The sequence below is a fragment of the Acanthochromis polyacanthus genome, chromosome 1, assembly GCF_021347895.1.
Source record: "Acanthochromis polyacanthus isolate Apoly-LR-REF ecotype Palm Island chromosome 1, KAUST_Apoly_ChrSc, whole genome shotgun sequence".
Classification (NCBI taxonomy): Eukaryota; Metazoa; Chordata; class Actinopteri; family Pomacentridae; genus Acanthochromis; species Acanthochromis polyacanthus.
In genome coordinates, this window is record NC_067113.1 from 534,208 (window position 1) to 552,353 (window position 18,146).

Here is an 18,146-nt window from a genome sequence, read left to right on the forward strand (position 1 = left end):
TCTGTTGTTTATCAGTGTGGTGGTCATGTTGACTGCTGCCCTGCCAGGCTTTGGCTGGCTGCTGCTTCACTTTGCACTAAAGCCACCCCTCTGAACTGTGGCTGGTGACGTCGATCAGCTTAGAAAAACACCGGCAAATTTCAGAAGATATACAACACATCCTGTCTATTACTCCCCAGACAGGAAGCCAGCAGTTTTGTCCAATTTTGCCAGCAGTCTGCAATACATCCTAAAATGTTCCAGCTGTTAAGGTGGCTGGTGGAGCAGACAAGCACAGCAGAGAGCCAGAGCTGAGCAGGATTTGGCTGACTGGGTATAAATTGTTTGATTATTCCACTGGCTCAGGCCTGTCTAGTTTGTGTTTTACAGCAACTAGTTTCAGCTGGGCAGCTACACTAGTCAGAAACACTTAGTGTGCTCTGCTTCCCAACTCATGTCTCACTGTGCTAGAAAGGAAAGAAACTGATGCAATACAGCTGCACAAGTACAAATATGTTGTGATTTCAGTATAAGTGTTGTGACTGCTTCTTATTCCATAACTTTCAAAACTGAAAACTAGTGATGTGTAGGATTTCTGATATATGTTTGTAAGGGTTTTCTCCACCATTTATAATCGTAACATTATAATAATGTTTCTCCGCCAATGTTAATGTAGGGTTAATATTTGCTCAAAGCAAAGGGTTTGATACAGAATTATTATTTAGTGTACCTGATATTCGACCAGCGAAGTATTTAGATTAGACAAATATAATAATTAGCCTATGAAACACTTCTTGTTGCGCTGTCAAGAAGAGCTTCAGGGATTATAAGGGGAATTATTTTGCTTGAGAGGTTAGGTATAAAATTGAGGTAGCTGGAATCTATACAAGTTAGAAGATGTGAACAACAAAACAATTGAGGCACTGAACTTATATTTGTGTATATTTATTAAACTAAACTATTACAACAAGAATAACACACATTAAGATGAACAACAACAGAAAACAAATAAGAGGGTTAATGTAAATGATGGGAAAAGGGAGGAAGAAAACACAATATTTCAACAATGGGATTAATATTACACTTGAAATATGATGTTCTGAGGGAAAAGGGATAAATCGACTTCATCTGAAAGCAGCCATCAATTTGGTAGTAGGCTAATTTGTTAGCCTTTGAATTTTATTTTTGGAAAGATAATTTGACAAAATTGCACCAAGTTCCAGTGACTGAAAAGTACTTACGTGCCATGATGATGATGAGGATGAGGATGATGCTGATGATGATGATGATGCCTCGGTGGATGGTCCGGTCGGCCTTTGTTGATGTGGGTCGGAACAACGGTGGACAGAGTGGAGCCTCGGAGTCTGGAGAACTCTTGGGTTGGAAGCCTCTGATGATGAAGGAGAGGTCTTTCTTCGAACAGAGGATTCTGATGGTGCAGGAGGACTCTTAACTTTGACGGTGAATGAGGACTCCAAGTAGGAAAAGAGACTCCAAGTGGTGAAACAGACTCAGGGTGGTAAAGGAGGTGTCCCAATGATAAAAAGAGACTCTACATGGTAAAACAGACTCCTGACTGTGACGGTGAATGAGGACTCCTGATGTTACATGGTGAAAGCAACTCCAAAATGGTAAAACAGGCTCCTGTTGGACTCTCAGGTGGTGAAAAGAGACTCTACATGGTAAAACAGACTTGACGTAGTGTAAAAGGACTCCAAAATGGTGCTTTCATGATGTGGTCTTTTAAAGTGGGCCATCGCATATCATTAACTCAGCAGGGGTCTGGTACGTCCTCCGTCAGGGAGGGCTGATGTCCAGATGCCCCTCACAGAGTTACATTTTCAGGTCATTTCTGTAACTTCCAAAATATTGAAACTTGGTGAACCTGGTTTATCTAGGAGCATTACTGATAGATAACTGATTAAAATGATACCAACCATGATCATATGTGACTGGTAGACATGTTGAAATTATGACGTTGGTACCGAAAGAAATAAAACAGAAGATTTAAGAAAGGGCAAGATATAGGTTGAACATGAAGTTATTGGAAAGTTCAGTTGTTCTGTGAAATGGATATATATAAAATAAGTTTAGTCCAGAATTGTGGGATGATTGTCTTTGTTGGTTCTGATTTGAGTTCAGAGTTCCTTGTCAGTGAGTGGAATGTCTTTGAAGTTGTCATGAAGTGTCCTGGGCCTGCTTTCCATGACTCAGGAATCAGTCAGAATGCGTATTGGTGGCCATTTGGTCCTGGTAGTGAGTAGGGGTTTAGACCAGTCTGTGTAGGGGCACCCGTTCAAGTTTGATCTGGTGTTCTCCTGTTGATTTGTCTCTTTGCATCTTCAGCCCAGATGTGGAAATTGTGTTTGCAGTGTCTTGGTGTCTCAGCTCCGCTGATCAAAGCAAGCCTCGTCTCCACTGTGGCTGTGAAGGTGTAAAATCTGTTCTTGTCCTGTTCCACTGTTCATAATGGCTGGTGGATCCTACAGATGCACATTTTCAACAATTTTCTTAACTTCTACTGATCAGTATCATCCATCAATAATATGTTAAACGTTATCGTGAAAGTATGTATAGTGTAGCTACTGTAATTTCTTCCACATACTGCCCCAGGTGTCTTTAGAACAGGATTTTTCCACAACAAATGGCTTAGTTCCATCAGCCCACTGGCATTGGGAACATTGTCCTAATAGAGTCCTGCTTATCTTGAAATGCAAGCGCTGACCACAAGTCCTTGGCCACAACAGAAGTCTCTGTCATGGTGCCCTGTTGTGAGCTTACCCCCCACAATGCATTCTGCTCTTTAAATTGGTCTTTACCCTTAATTAAACAGGAAGAGACTCCAAAGTGCTTATGAGATGAGAACCAAAGTACCAGAAGAGAAAAAATGTCGAACCAACAGCTTGTAAGACAACCCAAGATCTGGGCATCCAAGATCAGCAAGAAATGATCACATCCTGATCCACATGTGCAGGAAAACCACCAAATGACATGACAAGAGCTTCAGCAGCAGTAGTCAAACCAAACTGGTGTATAGTGTGTCACTCTCACTGTACGTGACTGACTTTTAGATCATGGCTGAAGGTCCTACAAAGCTGTCAAGAAGCCCTGATCAATGAGAGATAGAGGTTACCTCGGCATCACTGGGCCCAAGCACACAAGCACTGGACAGCCAGGAACTTGAAGAAGATTGTGTGGTCAGATGAGTCCAGTTTCCAGCTCTATCTTCCTCCTGCTAATGTAAGGGTATGCAGAAGGCCAGGCGAAGCATTATCTCCAGAATATACAGTACCTACTGTCAAGCATTGTGGAGGCAGTATCATTATTTGAGGCTGCATGAGTGCTACTGGTGTTTGTCATCTCACTGTCTGTGATGGTACACTGAACTCTGCCAAGTATTGTGCCATTCTCCAAACCCACATGCTCCTTTCTGCACGGGCACTGTTCCGTCGAGGTCAAAACTCTACCAGATAGGGCTTCTTAAACACATCCAGGACCAGTAGAACTTATCTAGGACCAGTAGAACTCAACCGGGACCAGTAGAACTTGGCTGCAGGAGCTCAGTATCCAGATCTTAGAGTTTCCAGCTCAATCCCTGGACATGATTGAAAATCTGTGGTGGATCATCAAAAGGTCTGTTTCACAGCGTAAATGAAGGGAATTTAGAAGAATTGTCAGGACTACTAAATTTTAATTGATGTGATGGTTTATTTGTTTTTTGTGCGTTTTTGCACACTTTCTTTGTTGTTTGTTGACTTTGATGCAGACAATGTTGAGAACTGACATATTGAAACTGAAGAATTTTGTTTTATTTTTCTTGTAAACAATAAACAACAACAACAACAACAACAATCATTTGTATTTGTTTGTGTCTGTCTAATGTAGCGACACCTTTTGAAACATGACAAAGATTTTTCCAGAAATATTTCATGATAAAATTTGAGATTGTGTAAAATTTTAAGGGTGTCTGAAAACTTTTTTCCACAACTGTACTTTCCGTTTTTGGTAATACTGGCATCAAGGCTTAGGGTCAAGGTCAGCATGTGCGAGTTGGATTTGCATCAAAATGTTTTTCCTCCAGTGGCAGTAATATGTCTTGACAGTTTTTGGATGGATTGTCCATGTTTTTTGGCTCAGACATTTGCATCCTCCTCGTGATGAACTGTTGTAACTTTGACCCAATCATTTTTCATTTACTGTCAGGTCAAATCTTCAACTTGTACTTTGGTTTGTAACCAAATGCTTGTAGAACTCTCAACATTCCCTTTGCAATCATGTATCATTTGTGTTTGGTAAAAATTAGCAAATAATAGCATGCTAATCTGATAGTGAACATGGGCAACATAGTGATTTAGTGGCTCTCAGCTGGGCCTTTCTGTATGGAGTGTGCTAGTTCTCCCTGTACCTGCATGGGTGTTAGCTCTGAGATAGACTGGCGACCTTTCCAGGGTCGGCTGAGATAGGCTCCAGCTTCCCACAACTCTCTACAGGATAAAGTGGTTATAGGCTGGACGAAACTTGGTGAGCAAGATGAACACCTGGTATCATGTTCATCTACCATCCACCTGTCTTATATGGATTTCGTTTTACATAGACAAACCTTGAGCAGAAAGCAGGAAATTGAAAAAAAAAAAAAGGTATTTTCTGTGTCTTTTTAAAACCGCTCATCCCACTGAAAGTCTTGCATGTGGGCCATCAGGTTTACACTCATATATTATACTCTGCTGCTGAAGAATGCGCCTCTTTGCAAATTAGTGCCTGAATGTTATTGCCCCAAGACAAAGACCAAATGGGAGCAGACATATTTCAGAGGCTGCTGCAGAAAGTCGAACTGGAAAGACATATCAGTCAAACAGAAGGCCACTGAAAGACAGCATACATGGACATGTGCCCAACTGTTCTGAAGTATATTCAGCAGTCCTTTCCACCTTTTATTGATATGTCTGCCCAACTTCAAACAAAGATTCAAAGAGCACACATGCCTGGCCTGTCATTCTAAAACAACTTTCATGCTTGTTCTTGGCTGTAGTAACAGGCATCTGTCCAAACTGTAATTACAGTAAATATCGCGCTCAGGGTTTGGTATGAACAGGCATTTCTGAGGGCCAGATTCTACAGAGACAGTAATGTGCAGAAGGCCAGGTTGTCCATCTCACTCTAGTAACATAATGCACTTCATATGGAACATCTGGCAGTGTTTCCTCACCAGAGCTGTCCAGCACATGACTGATCTGTAAATCTGTGTGTATGTTGCAGGTGTCTGGTATCGTGGGCAGGGCTGACGTCTTGGCCTGTCTGCTGTTCTTGCTGACATTCCTCTCCTATATTAGGTAAGACAACTCTGTACCACACAAACACACACACACACACACACACACACACACACACACACACACACACACACACACACACACACACACACACACACACACACACACACACACACACACGTGTAAAGCACATCAGCCTGCCTCAGAGACTGATGAAGAAGAGCTTGCTGTGCAGACAGAATAACATAAACTCTTCATGAACAGGACTTTAACTGCTACAGAGTGAGCTTGTGGAACATTTATGAACCTCCAGCAGTGTGTCCTGTTTGTAGTTTGTTCAGTTCAGCTTTATGTAGGCCATGTCACTCAACATAGTACAGGTTCTACCCCTACAAAAGCCCCTTGCTCAGACTAGTGACCTGCGGGGAGCTTTGCCCTCGCTGGCTTAACGCCGTGCTTTTATCGTTTTAATCGGATAGAGTGCTCTGCCTGCATGGCATTAACCCTCTGAACCTGCTTGGAGGTTTAAAAGTCAAGTTTTCTATGGTAAATCAACCAGATGACACAATTTACCATAAAATGAAACAGAGAGAAACAACAGGTTTAAATTTTTCAACAGGCCTTGAACTACTCATGTGTAACTTCCAGTTTAATTGGGAAAATAACCAGATCTTTGTCTCAGCTATGGCAGATAGTAGACTGGACTTCTACTTTATGCAAATTCGATGCGGTGTGCAGAGATTCCACGCATCCTGAAACTTTCCTCAATCATCTAAACTAACTATCAGTGAAATGAAACCTGGACAGATTTAGCTGCTACACAGCTTATTTCTCACCTCAAATGATTTCAGAATTAAGTGTTTTGGAAATAAAAGAGAAAGCTTGCGGCCGAGCCACTGTGTTTATCCGACATGCCTACTGGACCATCAAGCTGAAAGCTCGGTCATGTGACCACGTTGCGGCCCGCTGTTACTCCAGCGCTGTCATGTGACAAAGTTGTGTCCCACAAGTGACCGCCCACATCTGTGTGGGAAAATCACATCTAGTGGACACGTGGCTTTAGTTTTGGTGTCGGTTGTGAGCAAAAGCTGCGTTCCCCTTATTCCATTGGTGGACAAACTCAACTGGCAATGTAGTTCTTTTTCTTTTTTTTTCCAAGCCAGACGCCGTACACTGGAATTCCGGCATGGTGCTGGCATACTTCAAGCCATGTAATAAGCATTCAGTTGCACAGATTGTAAAATATCGTCTGTCAGCAGTGAGTACCAGAATTCCACTGGGGCTGATACAGTTCATTGACAATAAAACAATAAGTTTCAGCCATGAGCACATAGCTTTGAAATCTCTCATATTTAAGAGCTGTCAGACCTTTCTAATTTGATTCATGACAAGCATTGCTAATTGGCAGCTTTTTAGGAGTCCTTTAAATGTCAGTGGGTTACTTACAACTATAAAACATTCTGACCACTCACAGATCAAGTGAATAATATTTAATGTCTTGTCAAGCTCTGGGACAGATTAGGCAGTAAGTGGCCAGTCGAGTCTAATTGTTACCTGAGTGAATCTGACAAAGCTCAAATGGTTATGGTCTGATGACTTGCTAGCAGTAGTCCAAAGAGGGACAGGTGTTGGGTAACTTCCTGTACTTGAAGGACCTGCTGCTGATGTTTTGATGCGTCTTTTTGTAGTCAATGAATGATGACAATTATCCTAATGTAACAAGTCATTTCCCTTATTTTCGTCATTCTATAACATGACTGCTATATTAAATGAATAGTAAATGTCTTGTGTTATCTTTGTGTTATTTTGCTAAAGCTAACTTGTAATCTTACATAATAAAACACCCATATTCCCTCTCCTCTCATCTCTCCTGTCAGGAGTGTGGGTGAATGTGACTCTGAGGACTCTCTGCCCTCCACTGTATCGACCTGGTCTCTGCTCATCAGTTTGCTGCTCGGCACCTGTGCCATGTTGGTCAAGGAGACGGGCATCACCGTGTTTGGAGTGTGCTTGCTCTATGACGCCCTGGTGCTCTGCCGCAAGCCTATCATCTAGTAAGCACACAGGCTTTTGCTTTAAGCTTATTTTTTTCTTATTTTGATTTATGGAGGTGATAGTTTGCTGAACATGCACACAATTTTTCAGCGACACAGCCAAACTCGTTTGCATCAGGGAGTTACCCACTGCAACCACAGACAATTTGTCTAGAAGACACAGTAGCTCCTCATGCCACTGTGTGCACAAAGAACTGGAATAAGCAGAACTCTGTCTGTAGGTGTGTTCTTTAAAGAAGACATGGATGGCCAGGCAGCATGCATTTCTTGCATTCTTTTTCATGGGGTTCAAATTGCAGTCAGGTATCACAGAATAGCACAATTATAACAAAATACAGCAATAAAAGAAGTACTGAGATACTGTAGTTCCCATTCAAAGGTTTGTTCATGGTTGTGGATGAGGCCATTATTTTATTTATCATTTTCAAAAAACTCCAATTTGCATGAACTGCACACTTCGAATCTCAGCAAAGTTCCTCGTTCACTTTTTTCTGCTGTGGCCACTGAAGGGTCAACTGGTCCTTGTTGGATCGTCATGTTGGAAAGCCCAAGTGTGTTCCATGTGTACCCTCTGAGCTGATGAATGATGATGAATGTACATACATGTATTCTCTGATAATATGTTGCATTCCATCAGTTTTGATTGAATTCCCCATGCTCCTGTAGCTCAGACATTCACCCTCATACGTCACAGTTGTGAGGTCATATTTTCCGTCAGTGGCTCTGTTGGCTCCCCACCAAACATAGTATACATGGTTACAGTCTGAAGACCTACATGTGGACACAATGTCATACTAACATAGCTTTTATGTGCACATTTCCTTTTATCAGAAAGATGTGCAGTTTGCTGAGAACTGTTTGACTTTAACTTGGCTTGCTTTGACAAGTCTTGACTGGAAACCTGCCTCAAAAGGCTTAAAAAGTGCAAAAAAAAATGTTCAAGCAATCTAAAACATGAGCAATCCACACAGGTGTAGACTGTCCCATGCATCTTTTGATAGAACAGAAATACCTACAGGGCACAAACCTTCACTTGGGCTGAAGGATGATCCAATTAGAATTTAGTATTCAAAAATGATTTCAAAAAACATATTTTAATCCCAGAGCTAAAAAACCTTATCCAAAACCTTATGTGTGCATTTTACATGTAATTTATATTTAAAATAAACACATAAATGTCCTCAACAATATAATGAGTTGATGACATTTTCCATCCAAAAACATCTAATTTTACCTTTATTGTTGTGTCATACTGTTCTACATAAACTCTTATCTGATTATTTTTCGACATCAAGAACAGAAGGAGAGATCATGACCATGCATCACATCTGGTCAGATTCTGAACTGGTCAATCTGATCTTGCTGTCCACCTTGAAACTGTGCTGCTGGGTCGAAAATGTGTGAAATGTCCTCGTTTTGGAACTTGTAGCTTCCTGCTGCAACATCCATATTTTAACCATTGTCTACTGTCATGGCTATAGCTTTGCATTTAATCACAATTAACTATAGGTTTGATTGATTAGGATACAGCCAACTTAATCGCACAGAATAAAAATATCAAGACAGCGACATGCTTATTAGCATCTAACCAGAAGTGCAAAAGAAGAAGTAAAAGTGCATTATATGCAGTATTAACATATACACACTGTATAATTACACATGGAGAACATGATACAGCACAGAATGAACTAAATATATAAACAGAACAAGCCATAGATAATATAAAGCTAGATGAATGTAGATATTAAGATGGGGATAAGTTATCCATGACATCTTTGCTTTGACTTTTTCTGTAGCACATAGGGTGAAATGATGATAGAGTATTCTGACGGGACAGGTTCAGGACCATATGATAAATCTTCTGGAACATGCTGAACACCACAGACTGCAGAGATGTAACCATGTTCTAGTGTCAGAGGAGGATGTTTCCTTCATTGGTAGATAGTGAATGCAGACAGCTGACTGTTCTTTCTCTGTCAGCATCTGTTTGGTTTTACACAGATACCATTGTCTGTGTTGCGTGTTATTGTGTTTTTCCATTCCTTGCTGTGTCCTTTTAACTAAAGAAGCCTCCAGTGATGATGGAGGACAGATGCCTGGAGAGCAGGGAGCTTCAGATAAAGCACACTCCATCTAAACAGAGGCCAACCTGTTCTAGTCTCCTCATCATTCCCAGTGCACGTCTTTCTCTTATTTAATGTGCCATGCTAGTGCTTTGTATGTTTTAGCCCATTACCTACAACTCACATATATTTTACATTACACCTGGTCGTTTTCCAAAGTACACATCAGTTTCTAGATGGATTATTTTACCTTCCAGGCAGCTTTTGATTTCAGTCCATTTCAGACTGCTGTGGAAAATCTACATGCAGAGATGCGAGACTCGCTGGAGATAAATAATCCATCAAAGACAACATTATAACCGAGTTTCTGTGCTTTGACAAGTGCATGACAGTACATTACAGAACACACTCTAGGATTTCCCCATTTTCTGCTGTTACATACAAGCAGATGTTTATCAAGCTTATTGGGCAAACAGAGTGAAAGAACCCTGAGCTACACAGTAATCTGCTGTGTGCAGCACAGTGTTGTATACTTGATAGTTATCCTTAACTCCTTAAGTCCTGAGCTATTCTTGAAATTTCCACCTGAAAAATCTTCTCTGTAGTCAGTCAGTAACAGCTTCACTGTTGTAAGGTCAAAATGAACAACCTCTGCCTCCATGGTTGAGAGAAACTCAGAAGAACTTTGGCTTACAACAAGTATCTGTCCCCCTTTTAAAAAGACAGTTTGACATCTGGCCAATCTAAACTGTAAATTAGAGCTTAAGTACCAGCCTTACAGCAATGAGTCAGTGAACACTGATTCTGTTGAACCCACCTACATACAACTCTAAACACCAGCACTGACTAAGTGTGCTAAAATACCATCTTTATGGGAGCCCTTACACAGCAGTGTCAACCGATATTTATTTTTTCAGGGCAGATATTGACACAAATTCAAAGAGACAGATAATTGATAATTTGAACAGAATTACATTTTGCAATAAAAATGTAAATCTTTATGTTAAAATTAAAAACAGCACAAACTCCTACACAAACGCAAAAGTGTTCTATCTGCAGAATCTCTGTCTTCCAATATCCAGATTATATGCATGGAGCTTATGTGTCAGCAGACAGCCAGTATATTCTAACTAAACCGCATGCTACTTTCTTAGTCTTGCTAGCAAGGTGCAGTAGATGGCTGTTTGTAGGTCAGTCCACCGGTTTAGCCCAGACTCAAATATCTCAACATTTCCATAAGCTTGTAAATGTGCGGTGCTTCTAGTATATTAACAGTGAACCTGACATCATTTGCACTCTGAAAAACCTTTTTAACTGTTTAGCTGACATCAAATGCTGGATTATGAGGAACTTATTTCAGATCAATGAAAACAAAACAGAAGTAATTATATTTGGCCTGCTCTGTCCCTTTCTGAAACAGTGTCTTAGTTTCTTGTCTGCAAATGATCAAAATGTAGTTAATAGATCTGAGTGTCTTCTTAGACTCATCTTTAGCTTTTATCAGCTTTGAATCATCACCAAATTGTAGCCGTTTTTTGTAGCCCAACCTTTTTTGACTACAAATAGAAAGCAGCTGCTACATAGAAAACATGACATACCTCTCCAATTCTAAAACACAAAACTGAATTTAAAATTGTATTTTTTGATTTTAAAGCTCTCAGTGGATCAGCTCCACACAATACATTCCTGGTGTGTAATTCTATTCTCTGCCCAACGATTTTGACATTACCCATGCCATTTTGAGTAAGAATATCTCAGTAACTACAAATATAACCCTGCTGCTTTTTTGTACAGTGATAGAAGACAGATGGAACTGTCTTGTAGAAAAATTTGGGGTCTCTGGTACCTGTCCCACACTGAGATTTTTGCCACTAGAAATAGCCAATTAAAAATCTTGTCCAACTTTGGGAGCTCATATTTTCCAAACTGAGGTACCGAGAAAGCTCCAGTTTGCCAAGTTATCACACAAGTTTGTGTAGAATGGAACCCAGGGGTGTTAGAACACTTCTGTGCAGTATTTCTAGTACTTTTAAGGTCCCAAATCCCACTCGTGAATAGGTATCTCTTAATTTTTTTAGCATTTTTAGCAAGCTCCCATGGCCTGCAGAGTGTAGGGAAACACCTGAGGATGTTTGTGGGGCACTAGCTACATGCAGAGGCCTTATTTACCAACTCACAGCTCTCTGGTATGTCTAGAGGCTGAGAAATAACCCCTAAAGATACAAAAAAATGCTGACGAGGCTTTTTATAGTCCAAATTCTGAAAATTTCAGACCCCCCAACTCAGAAACTATTTGAGCTACAGGCCTACAATTTTGCATAGAAAGTACTTTTGTGACTATCTAATGGCATGCAAATTTAGGATTAATTTGAAAATGGTGCAGCAACCACCATCTGGTGAAACCACACGGAATGACCCTCATGCTAATGACCACCATTAGCACACAAGGGCTCAGTGACATCTGTGCATTTCAACGACCCCCACCGATACTCACAACGACCATCGGTGAGTAGTCAGATGAGTTTTGGTATTGGTCATTGGTGTAATAGCCCTAGACACACCTCACAGAGGTTTAAAAGCTGAGGCAATACCAACCACCACCAGAACTGAAGAAGCCTCTTGGATGAGAGGTGAAACGTCTTCAATGAACTTTCTTAAAGTCCAGTGGATTGATTTAAACTACTTTGGATAACCAAGTGTGGGACATCTTCATATTTCTTCAACATGTGTGTGTTTTCTGCGATATTGTTGTATGTATGTGCTGCACAAGTGGAGGCAAAGAGATACTGTGTGTTGCGTACTAAGGAGCAGCACATTACAGAGCAACACACAGAGATCCAAAGACCCTTTCCCAAAGCTGTAAGACACCATTTCAGAAGACAGCTAACCCTAAATTCACCTCCAAATGGAACATCTGCTGATAGGATGTTTACTAATAAGGACCACTAACTGCTCTCTGGGAGACAGCAGGAGGCCTCCTACCTCCACTAGGATCTGATAAGGGTCATAAAGTGTCAACTGTGAGGAGAACCACACCTCTGCAGGAGAGAGATTGGCCTTCTGATCTCCCTTCCTAACTCACAGAACTTGGCATGCAGGAATGGATTGAACAGTTTCAATCAGAACATTAAAGAAATGCAGCATCAGCAGAGTGATGATCTGGACTCAGTCTCTGATAGTTGATCAGAACCAGGATGGAAGAAGAACACATCCAATCTGAAGTGTTTACGGAGAAGGACAAACAAGACACCAACCAACACCTCCTTCTCTCTGTGACAGACCACAGCCATGAAGGCAGAGAGATTTTTTTATTCAAAGCATAAATAATTATAATATTCTGTAAGTTTATTAATATGTTTACACCTTTTATTGTTCTCTTAGGAGCCATATGAGATAAACATGTTGTGTTTGGTGTCATTCTAATCACTTATTCTGTGTTATTTCAGAACTGTGATCACCATAAATGTTAAACAACTGGGTCTGTACATTTAAGAAATGAACTAAGAGCAACTATTAATTCAAGCTATAGCTGCAAAAAGACACTTTAAGATCAATGATCCAGTCATTCCTCTCAGATGAAACATATTTCTACATCTCCTCTATGGTTCAGCCTAAAATGTAAAAAAAATAATTAGCTGATATGACCTAAAGGCAACTTCATGTTCACAGTGATGACTTATCCATCTGCTGCAACTTTCACGTCTCTGCAAGTTTATGTTCATTGAATCTGGACAGTTTGGAAACGGATGGCTGCCTGCAAGGCGGGAAAAAAACATTCATCAATCAAAAAAACGGTGTGCTTTAGAAAATGGTCAGCAGTGATATATAGACAGCATAGAAATGAGCAGCAGAGGCCTTCAGTGTCGTATCGTTCACAGTCTGAAGAAAAAGAACTGTCCTCATTCATCCAGGATGTTTTAGTGTAAGCCATGTCATTGTTTCCACGTGTTGCCTGATAAAGATGTTTCCCCAGTCTGTGTGTGTGTGTGTGTGTGTGTGTGTGTGTGTGTGTGTGTGTGTGTGTGTGTGTGTGTGTGTGTGTGTGTGTGTGTGTGTGTGTGTGTGTGTGTGTGTGTGTGTGTGTGTGTGTTCCTCCATTTCTCCACATTGTAGTGTTTGTGCATGCCTTGATGTGTGAGTCTGGTGTACCAAAGCCAGGTCCAGATGTTTTGGGAGGCTCCCTGCTGTGTAAGCCGAGCTGGAATGTTCTGGAATTAGCCTGCTGCTGCTGGGCTGGGCAAGCTGATAACCCGCTGAAACACTGCATGCTAGTGGAGGTGTGTGTGTGTGTTTTTCTGTGTGTCTATTTGGTGTAAACTGTATTAAAAGTATTTTTTAGGGCAACTACCCTGGGGCGTCTTTCATTCAGAAACATGGTGAATTTCCACAGTGCTTTTCACAGGAGAATATCTGTATGCTTTTATGTGTGTGTGAGAAGGAGGCTTTTTTCTTCAGAGTGGCATTTGACCGTATGAAATACTAAAAATTAACTAAATTTACTGAAGATGTGCCATTTAAACCCTCCAGGCATGTTTGCATATCAGGGTTTCCACCAGTGTATTGCAAACATGGCAGCCCACTGTACCCAAAGGCCAGTTTATTGTTTCCTAGGCCATGTCCGCTGAGGTTTCTGTGAGGAAGCTGGGAAGCACACATGCATATTGACAGTTGGATAACACAGACTGACACAGCAAGTGTATTTATTATTCTGTTTTCTTGTGAAAAGACTCTCTTTTTGAGGTCCACCTCGGGGTTTTCATGGAGTGCTCACATGAGGATGCATCCACAGGACTCCAGCAGTTACCATTTATTCATTCATTCATTCATTCATTCATTTAATCAGGAACCATGGAATTATCATAGGACATACCTGATTAGGCTGAGCTGAGGGATGAGAGAGGAGAGGGTTAATGGGGGATTTTTGCTGAGTTCGATCTTTGTTTAGTATTTCTTTAGTTTATTGTGTGTTTTCTATAATGTGTATCAGACTATAGTCATTTGCATTGTGTATTTTAAGTGTAAATGGTGTTACACTGTATATATATATATATATATATATATATATACACACACACACACTCAACAGAAATATAAATGCAACACTTTTGTTTTTGCTCCCATTTTTTATGAGATGAACTCAAAGATCTAAAACTTTTTCCACATACACAATATCACCATTTCTCTCAAATATTGTTCACAAATCTGTCTAAATCTGTGATAGTGAGCACTTCTCCTTTGCTGAGATAATCCATCCCACCTCACAGGTGTGCCTTAGACTGCCCAGAATAAAAGGACACTCTGAAAGGGCCACTCGAATCTTCCCAACCACGGTTTGGCGGCCGGCAGAATCGGGTCGGTAACACAGCTTTTAAGTTAAAGGCAATTAATTGATCTGCCTGTCGAAGAAGAAAAAAGAGCTGCTGCCCGTTAGCTTGGTATCAATGAATCAATGGTGAGACGTTGGAGTTGGCAGCGTGAACTGACTCAGTGTGTTTCACTGCCGTGTTACAGGCACTATTTGGAAAAAAATAAGTATTTAATTACAAGTTAAAAAGAAAATCTTTCTGTGTAAATATCTCATGTTACAACGTGGACACCTGCGGCTTATAGTCAGGTGCAGCTTATATATGTACAAAACCTTTTTTCTTTTTAAATTTAATGGGTGCGGCTTATATTCAGCTGCGCTCAATAGTCCGGAAATTGTGCTATTTATATGTATAGTTATTTGTTTAGTAATGGTTTTATGTTATTCTATCTTTGATCTGCCAATGGGACTTGAGATGGTAATTCGCGGCATGGCTATAATCTCTCGTATTTACATGAAAATGTACAGTACATAAATACAAATTGTCCCATTTTAAAAATAAATAAATGAAAAAAAAATGAAATGACCATAGTTTTGTCAGTACTGCTGCTTGTTTGTGTCCAGCCATAAATGTGTTTAGTTCAAACTTGTGCTGTGTGAATAGTGAGACAGAAATATTGCTCAGTCCGACCCAGTGACATTGCTGGCGTGTGTTATATGAAACCATGACTGAGGTGCCCGTTTAGTTTCGAAGCTGACTCATGAAACTGCCATCAAATTCAGAGTGTGCATCTGAAAAGGTGTTTTGAATATCAGAAAAGGAACTTGTAGAGTTGTTGAACCAAGCTGTCTGACTGATTAAATAAAAATTCACCACTATCAAAGCAACAGAAGGATGAAATATGGAAAAAAAGGAGCTCCACCTCCTCTGTCAAACACAGTGGTGCTGCTGGTTTGAGCTGCCAGTAGAACTGACACAGTGGTGCAGAGACATAAATGGTTGCACTTTTAGATTCTACCTTAGTGGTTCTCAGAGTGCTGTGTTTTACATTCACATAGAGCTGCCATCTGGAGCAACTTGGGGTTCAACACGCAGAGGGGCATGGGATGGAACCACCAACAACAACCCACTCATCACCAGAGCCACATAGAGCAGCTTTCTGGCTGCTCACATTCACATGCATCAGAACTTAATGGGCCGCATTTCATTCAGCAGGACAACAAGCTGCAAGATATGACCAAGGCAACCAAGCTTTTCTGGTTAAGAGGTAGAATATCTTTGATCGATTTGATCTCATTAATTTAAGTCTGCACTTCATGTATATTGTTGAAGGTTAGGCCTCTCGTGTCCTATAAGCTTGAAGGTAATTCATAAAACAGACTGAAAATAACATTGGGTCAGTCATTTGTGATGCATCTGCTGCTTCAGTTACCTCCTTAACATTCACCTATGTTCTACTAAACTACTGTTTTACTGTTTGTTGGACTGTTAGGTGTAAAACAGAGTGCAGCACTCAGTGATTCAACAAATATGTGCTCCAATAGATGTCAGAGAAGAATCTGCAGTATTTACAAAATAAGGAACTGTTGTTGCTGTAATGGTAGCTTGAGTGGTTTACTCTATTTGAACTACAAGGCTGAGTTTTCCCTCAGCCTGTGTTTGAGCTAGAGAGTATTAATGGATTATGGAACAGGCTTAAGTTTCTTTAAACCATTTGTATGGCCTTACTTTTGTCTACATTTTTTTCCTTCTACAGTGTGCTAGCACTCTTAGCATCATTTGTATGGCATGTGTCATGGTGACTTCTGCATTTTGCCCTGCACACAGCTCAGAACAGCACAGATTACTTCAAGTCAAAACTCACTTAGTTACACTGAATCACTTTTTAAATCATTCTTCTTAGTCTAAACATAATAAATCATCTGAATCATCAATCAACAATTTTGAGTATATATTTTAGCAAGCATAATCATATGGTTAACATAATGTTTCCCATTTTAACTTTTCATTGGTCTGCTTAAAGCTTTTATTTAGGTGGTGGTTTAGGTGGCTCCTGGGATCTCAAATAACTAGGCCCCACTTGACACATGGTGTCCTACAAATTCAACTTCACTGTTCGGCATGGCTTGTTCGGCATGGCTTGTTGCTTTTACTCAGCAAAAAAACATTAGCATCTAAGTGATAAGGAGATGTTGATAATAAGCACTGTACCAGACAACGGCATCTTTATGGAGCACAACAAAAGGTAGAGTTCTTTTAAACAGTGACAGAGTGTGTGTGTGTGTGTGTGTGTGTGTGTGTGTGTGTGTGTGTGTGTGTGTGTGTGTGTGTGTGTGTGTGTGTGTGTGTGTGTGTGTGTGTGTGTGTGTGTGTGTGTGTGTGTGATGTCATGGTGATCCATTCTACTCATGCCCCTCAGTCTAGGACCAGCTTTGGTTTTGGCCGTTGGCACCCAACTCATCTCTGCTCTCAGTCTTGTTTATGTCTTCCTCTAGGTTAGTGCCAGCTGCTATGATAACCCTTAATACCCTAAAACTCACACACACACACACACAGTCAGAGCGGTAAGCCTGTGTAATAGCAGTGGTAGTGGTGTAAAGCCTGCAGAGGGCTGCTGCACTGTGATAATGTCAGGCTGGAGCAGGACGGATACAGATGTCTCTCTGCAGGATTTAGATCATTCTTTCTCTCCCTGACTTGGAGCTAAAGTCTTGGTAAACAAACTCTGTTGACTTTGTTCCTGCCTCAGCCAAATTACAAGTGCAGTCAGGTGGAGGATGGCTTTGCTGTTGCCAGGTTTTAGCACCTAGCTATAATGCGCATACTAAGATACAAAAATCTTCAAAAAGTATTAGGTCGAGAAAGAAGAAGTTTTAGCTGGTGGTAAACAGATTGAATTTACGTATGAATAGAGTGTTTAATGTCTTTTTAGATGACTGAGTGTCATTTTAGTGCATCAGTATAGTGCACACTGAGCAAAAAAGGATCTTCTCAGGTGTAGGTGGGATAATAGGGATTTTCTCTATATTCCAAACTATGTGAAATGTGTGTCTGTCCGTTTACAATTATGTGTGTGTAATCTTCTGGGGTGGACAGCTATGGACCTGTCATGAGGTGAGTTAACGTGTGGAACAGAGTGTTCCAATAGCTCATTCAAAGTTGACTGTGACATGAGTGATAATGTAAAAGACAAAGTGACCCAAGGTAGCATATCAGATGTTTTGCAGTATGCTCTGTTATTGAGATTCTTCTGTTTCAGATATCTTTGTTTCAGAAGTCCATCTCATTTATTTTTTGAGAGAAACTTTGAGGTTAAAACATCAGTACTGAAGATTAAGAATATTGCCATGAAGTATGTGGTTCTTGGTTGAAAGGCACAGTACAAGTTTGCGTACATAAAAACTTGACATTGACATCAACTACAACACCAAAGGTGCACTTTGACAAGAAACAGCCTGTCACCAGACTAAAAGT

General features: G+C 40.5%; 1 protein-coding gene across 5 annotated transcripts in view; it reads left to right on the forward strand.

Moving 5' to 3' along the window:
- tmtc1 (transmembrane O-mannosyltransferase targeting cadherins 1) overlaps positions 1-18,146 on the forward strand; it is a 200,542-nt gene that overhangs the window by 37,937 nt on the left and 144,459 nt on the right. For all 5 annotated transcript variants that reach the window (XR_007940802.1, XR_007940798.1, XR_007940801.1 and 2 more), the window contains exons 3-4: positions 5,236-5,309; positions 7,127-7,303. Coding sequence is in view for 2 of the 5 variants with exons in the window: in XM_051945359.1 (XP_051801319.1) it covers positions 5,236-5,309; positions 7,127-7,303 (251 nt within the window). In the remaining 3 variants the exon portion in view is untranslated. The remainder of the gene's footprint in view (positions 1-5,235; positions 5,310-7,126; positions 7,304-18,146) is intronic.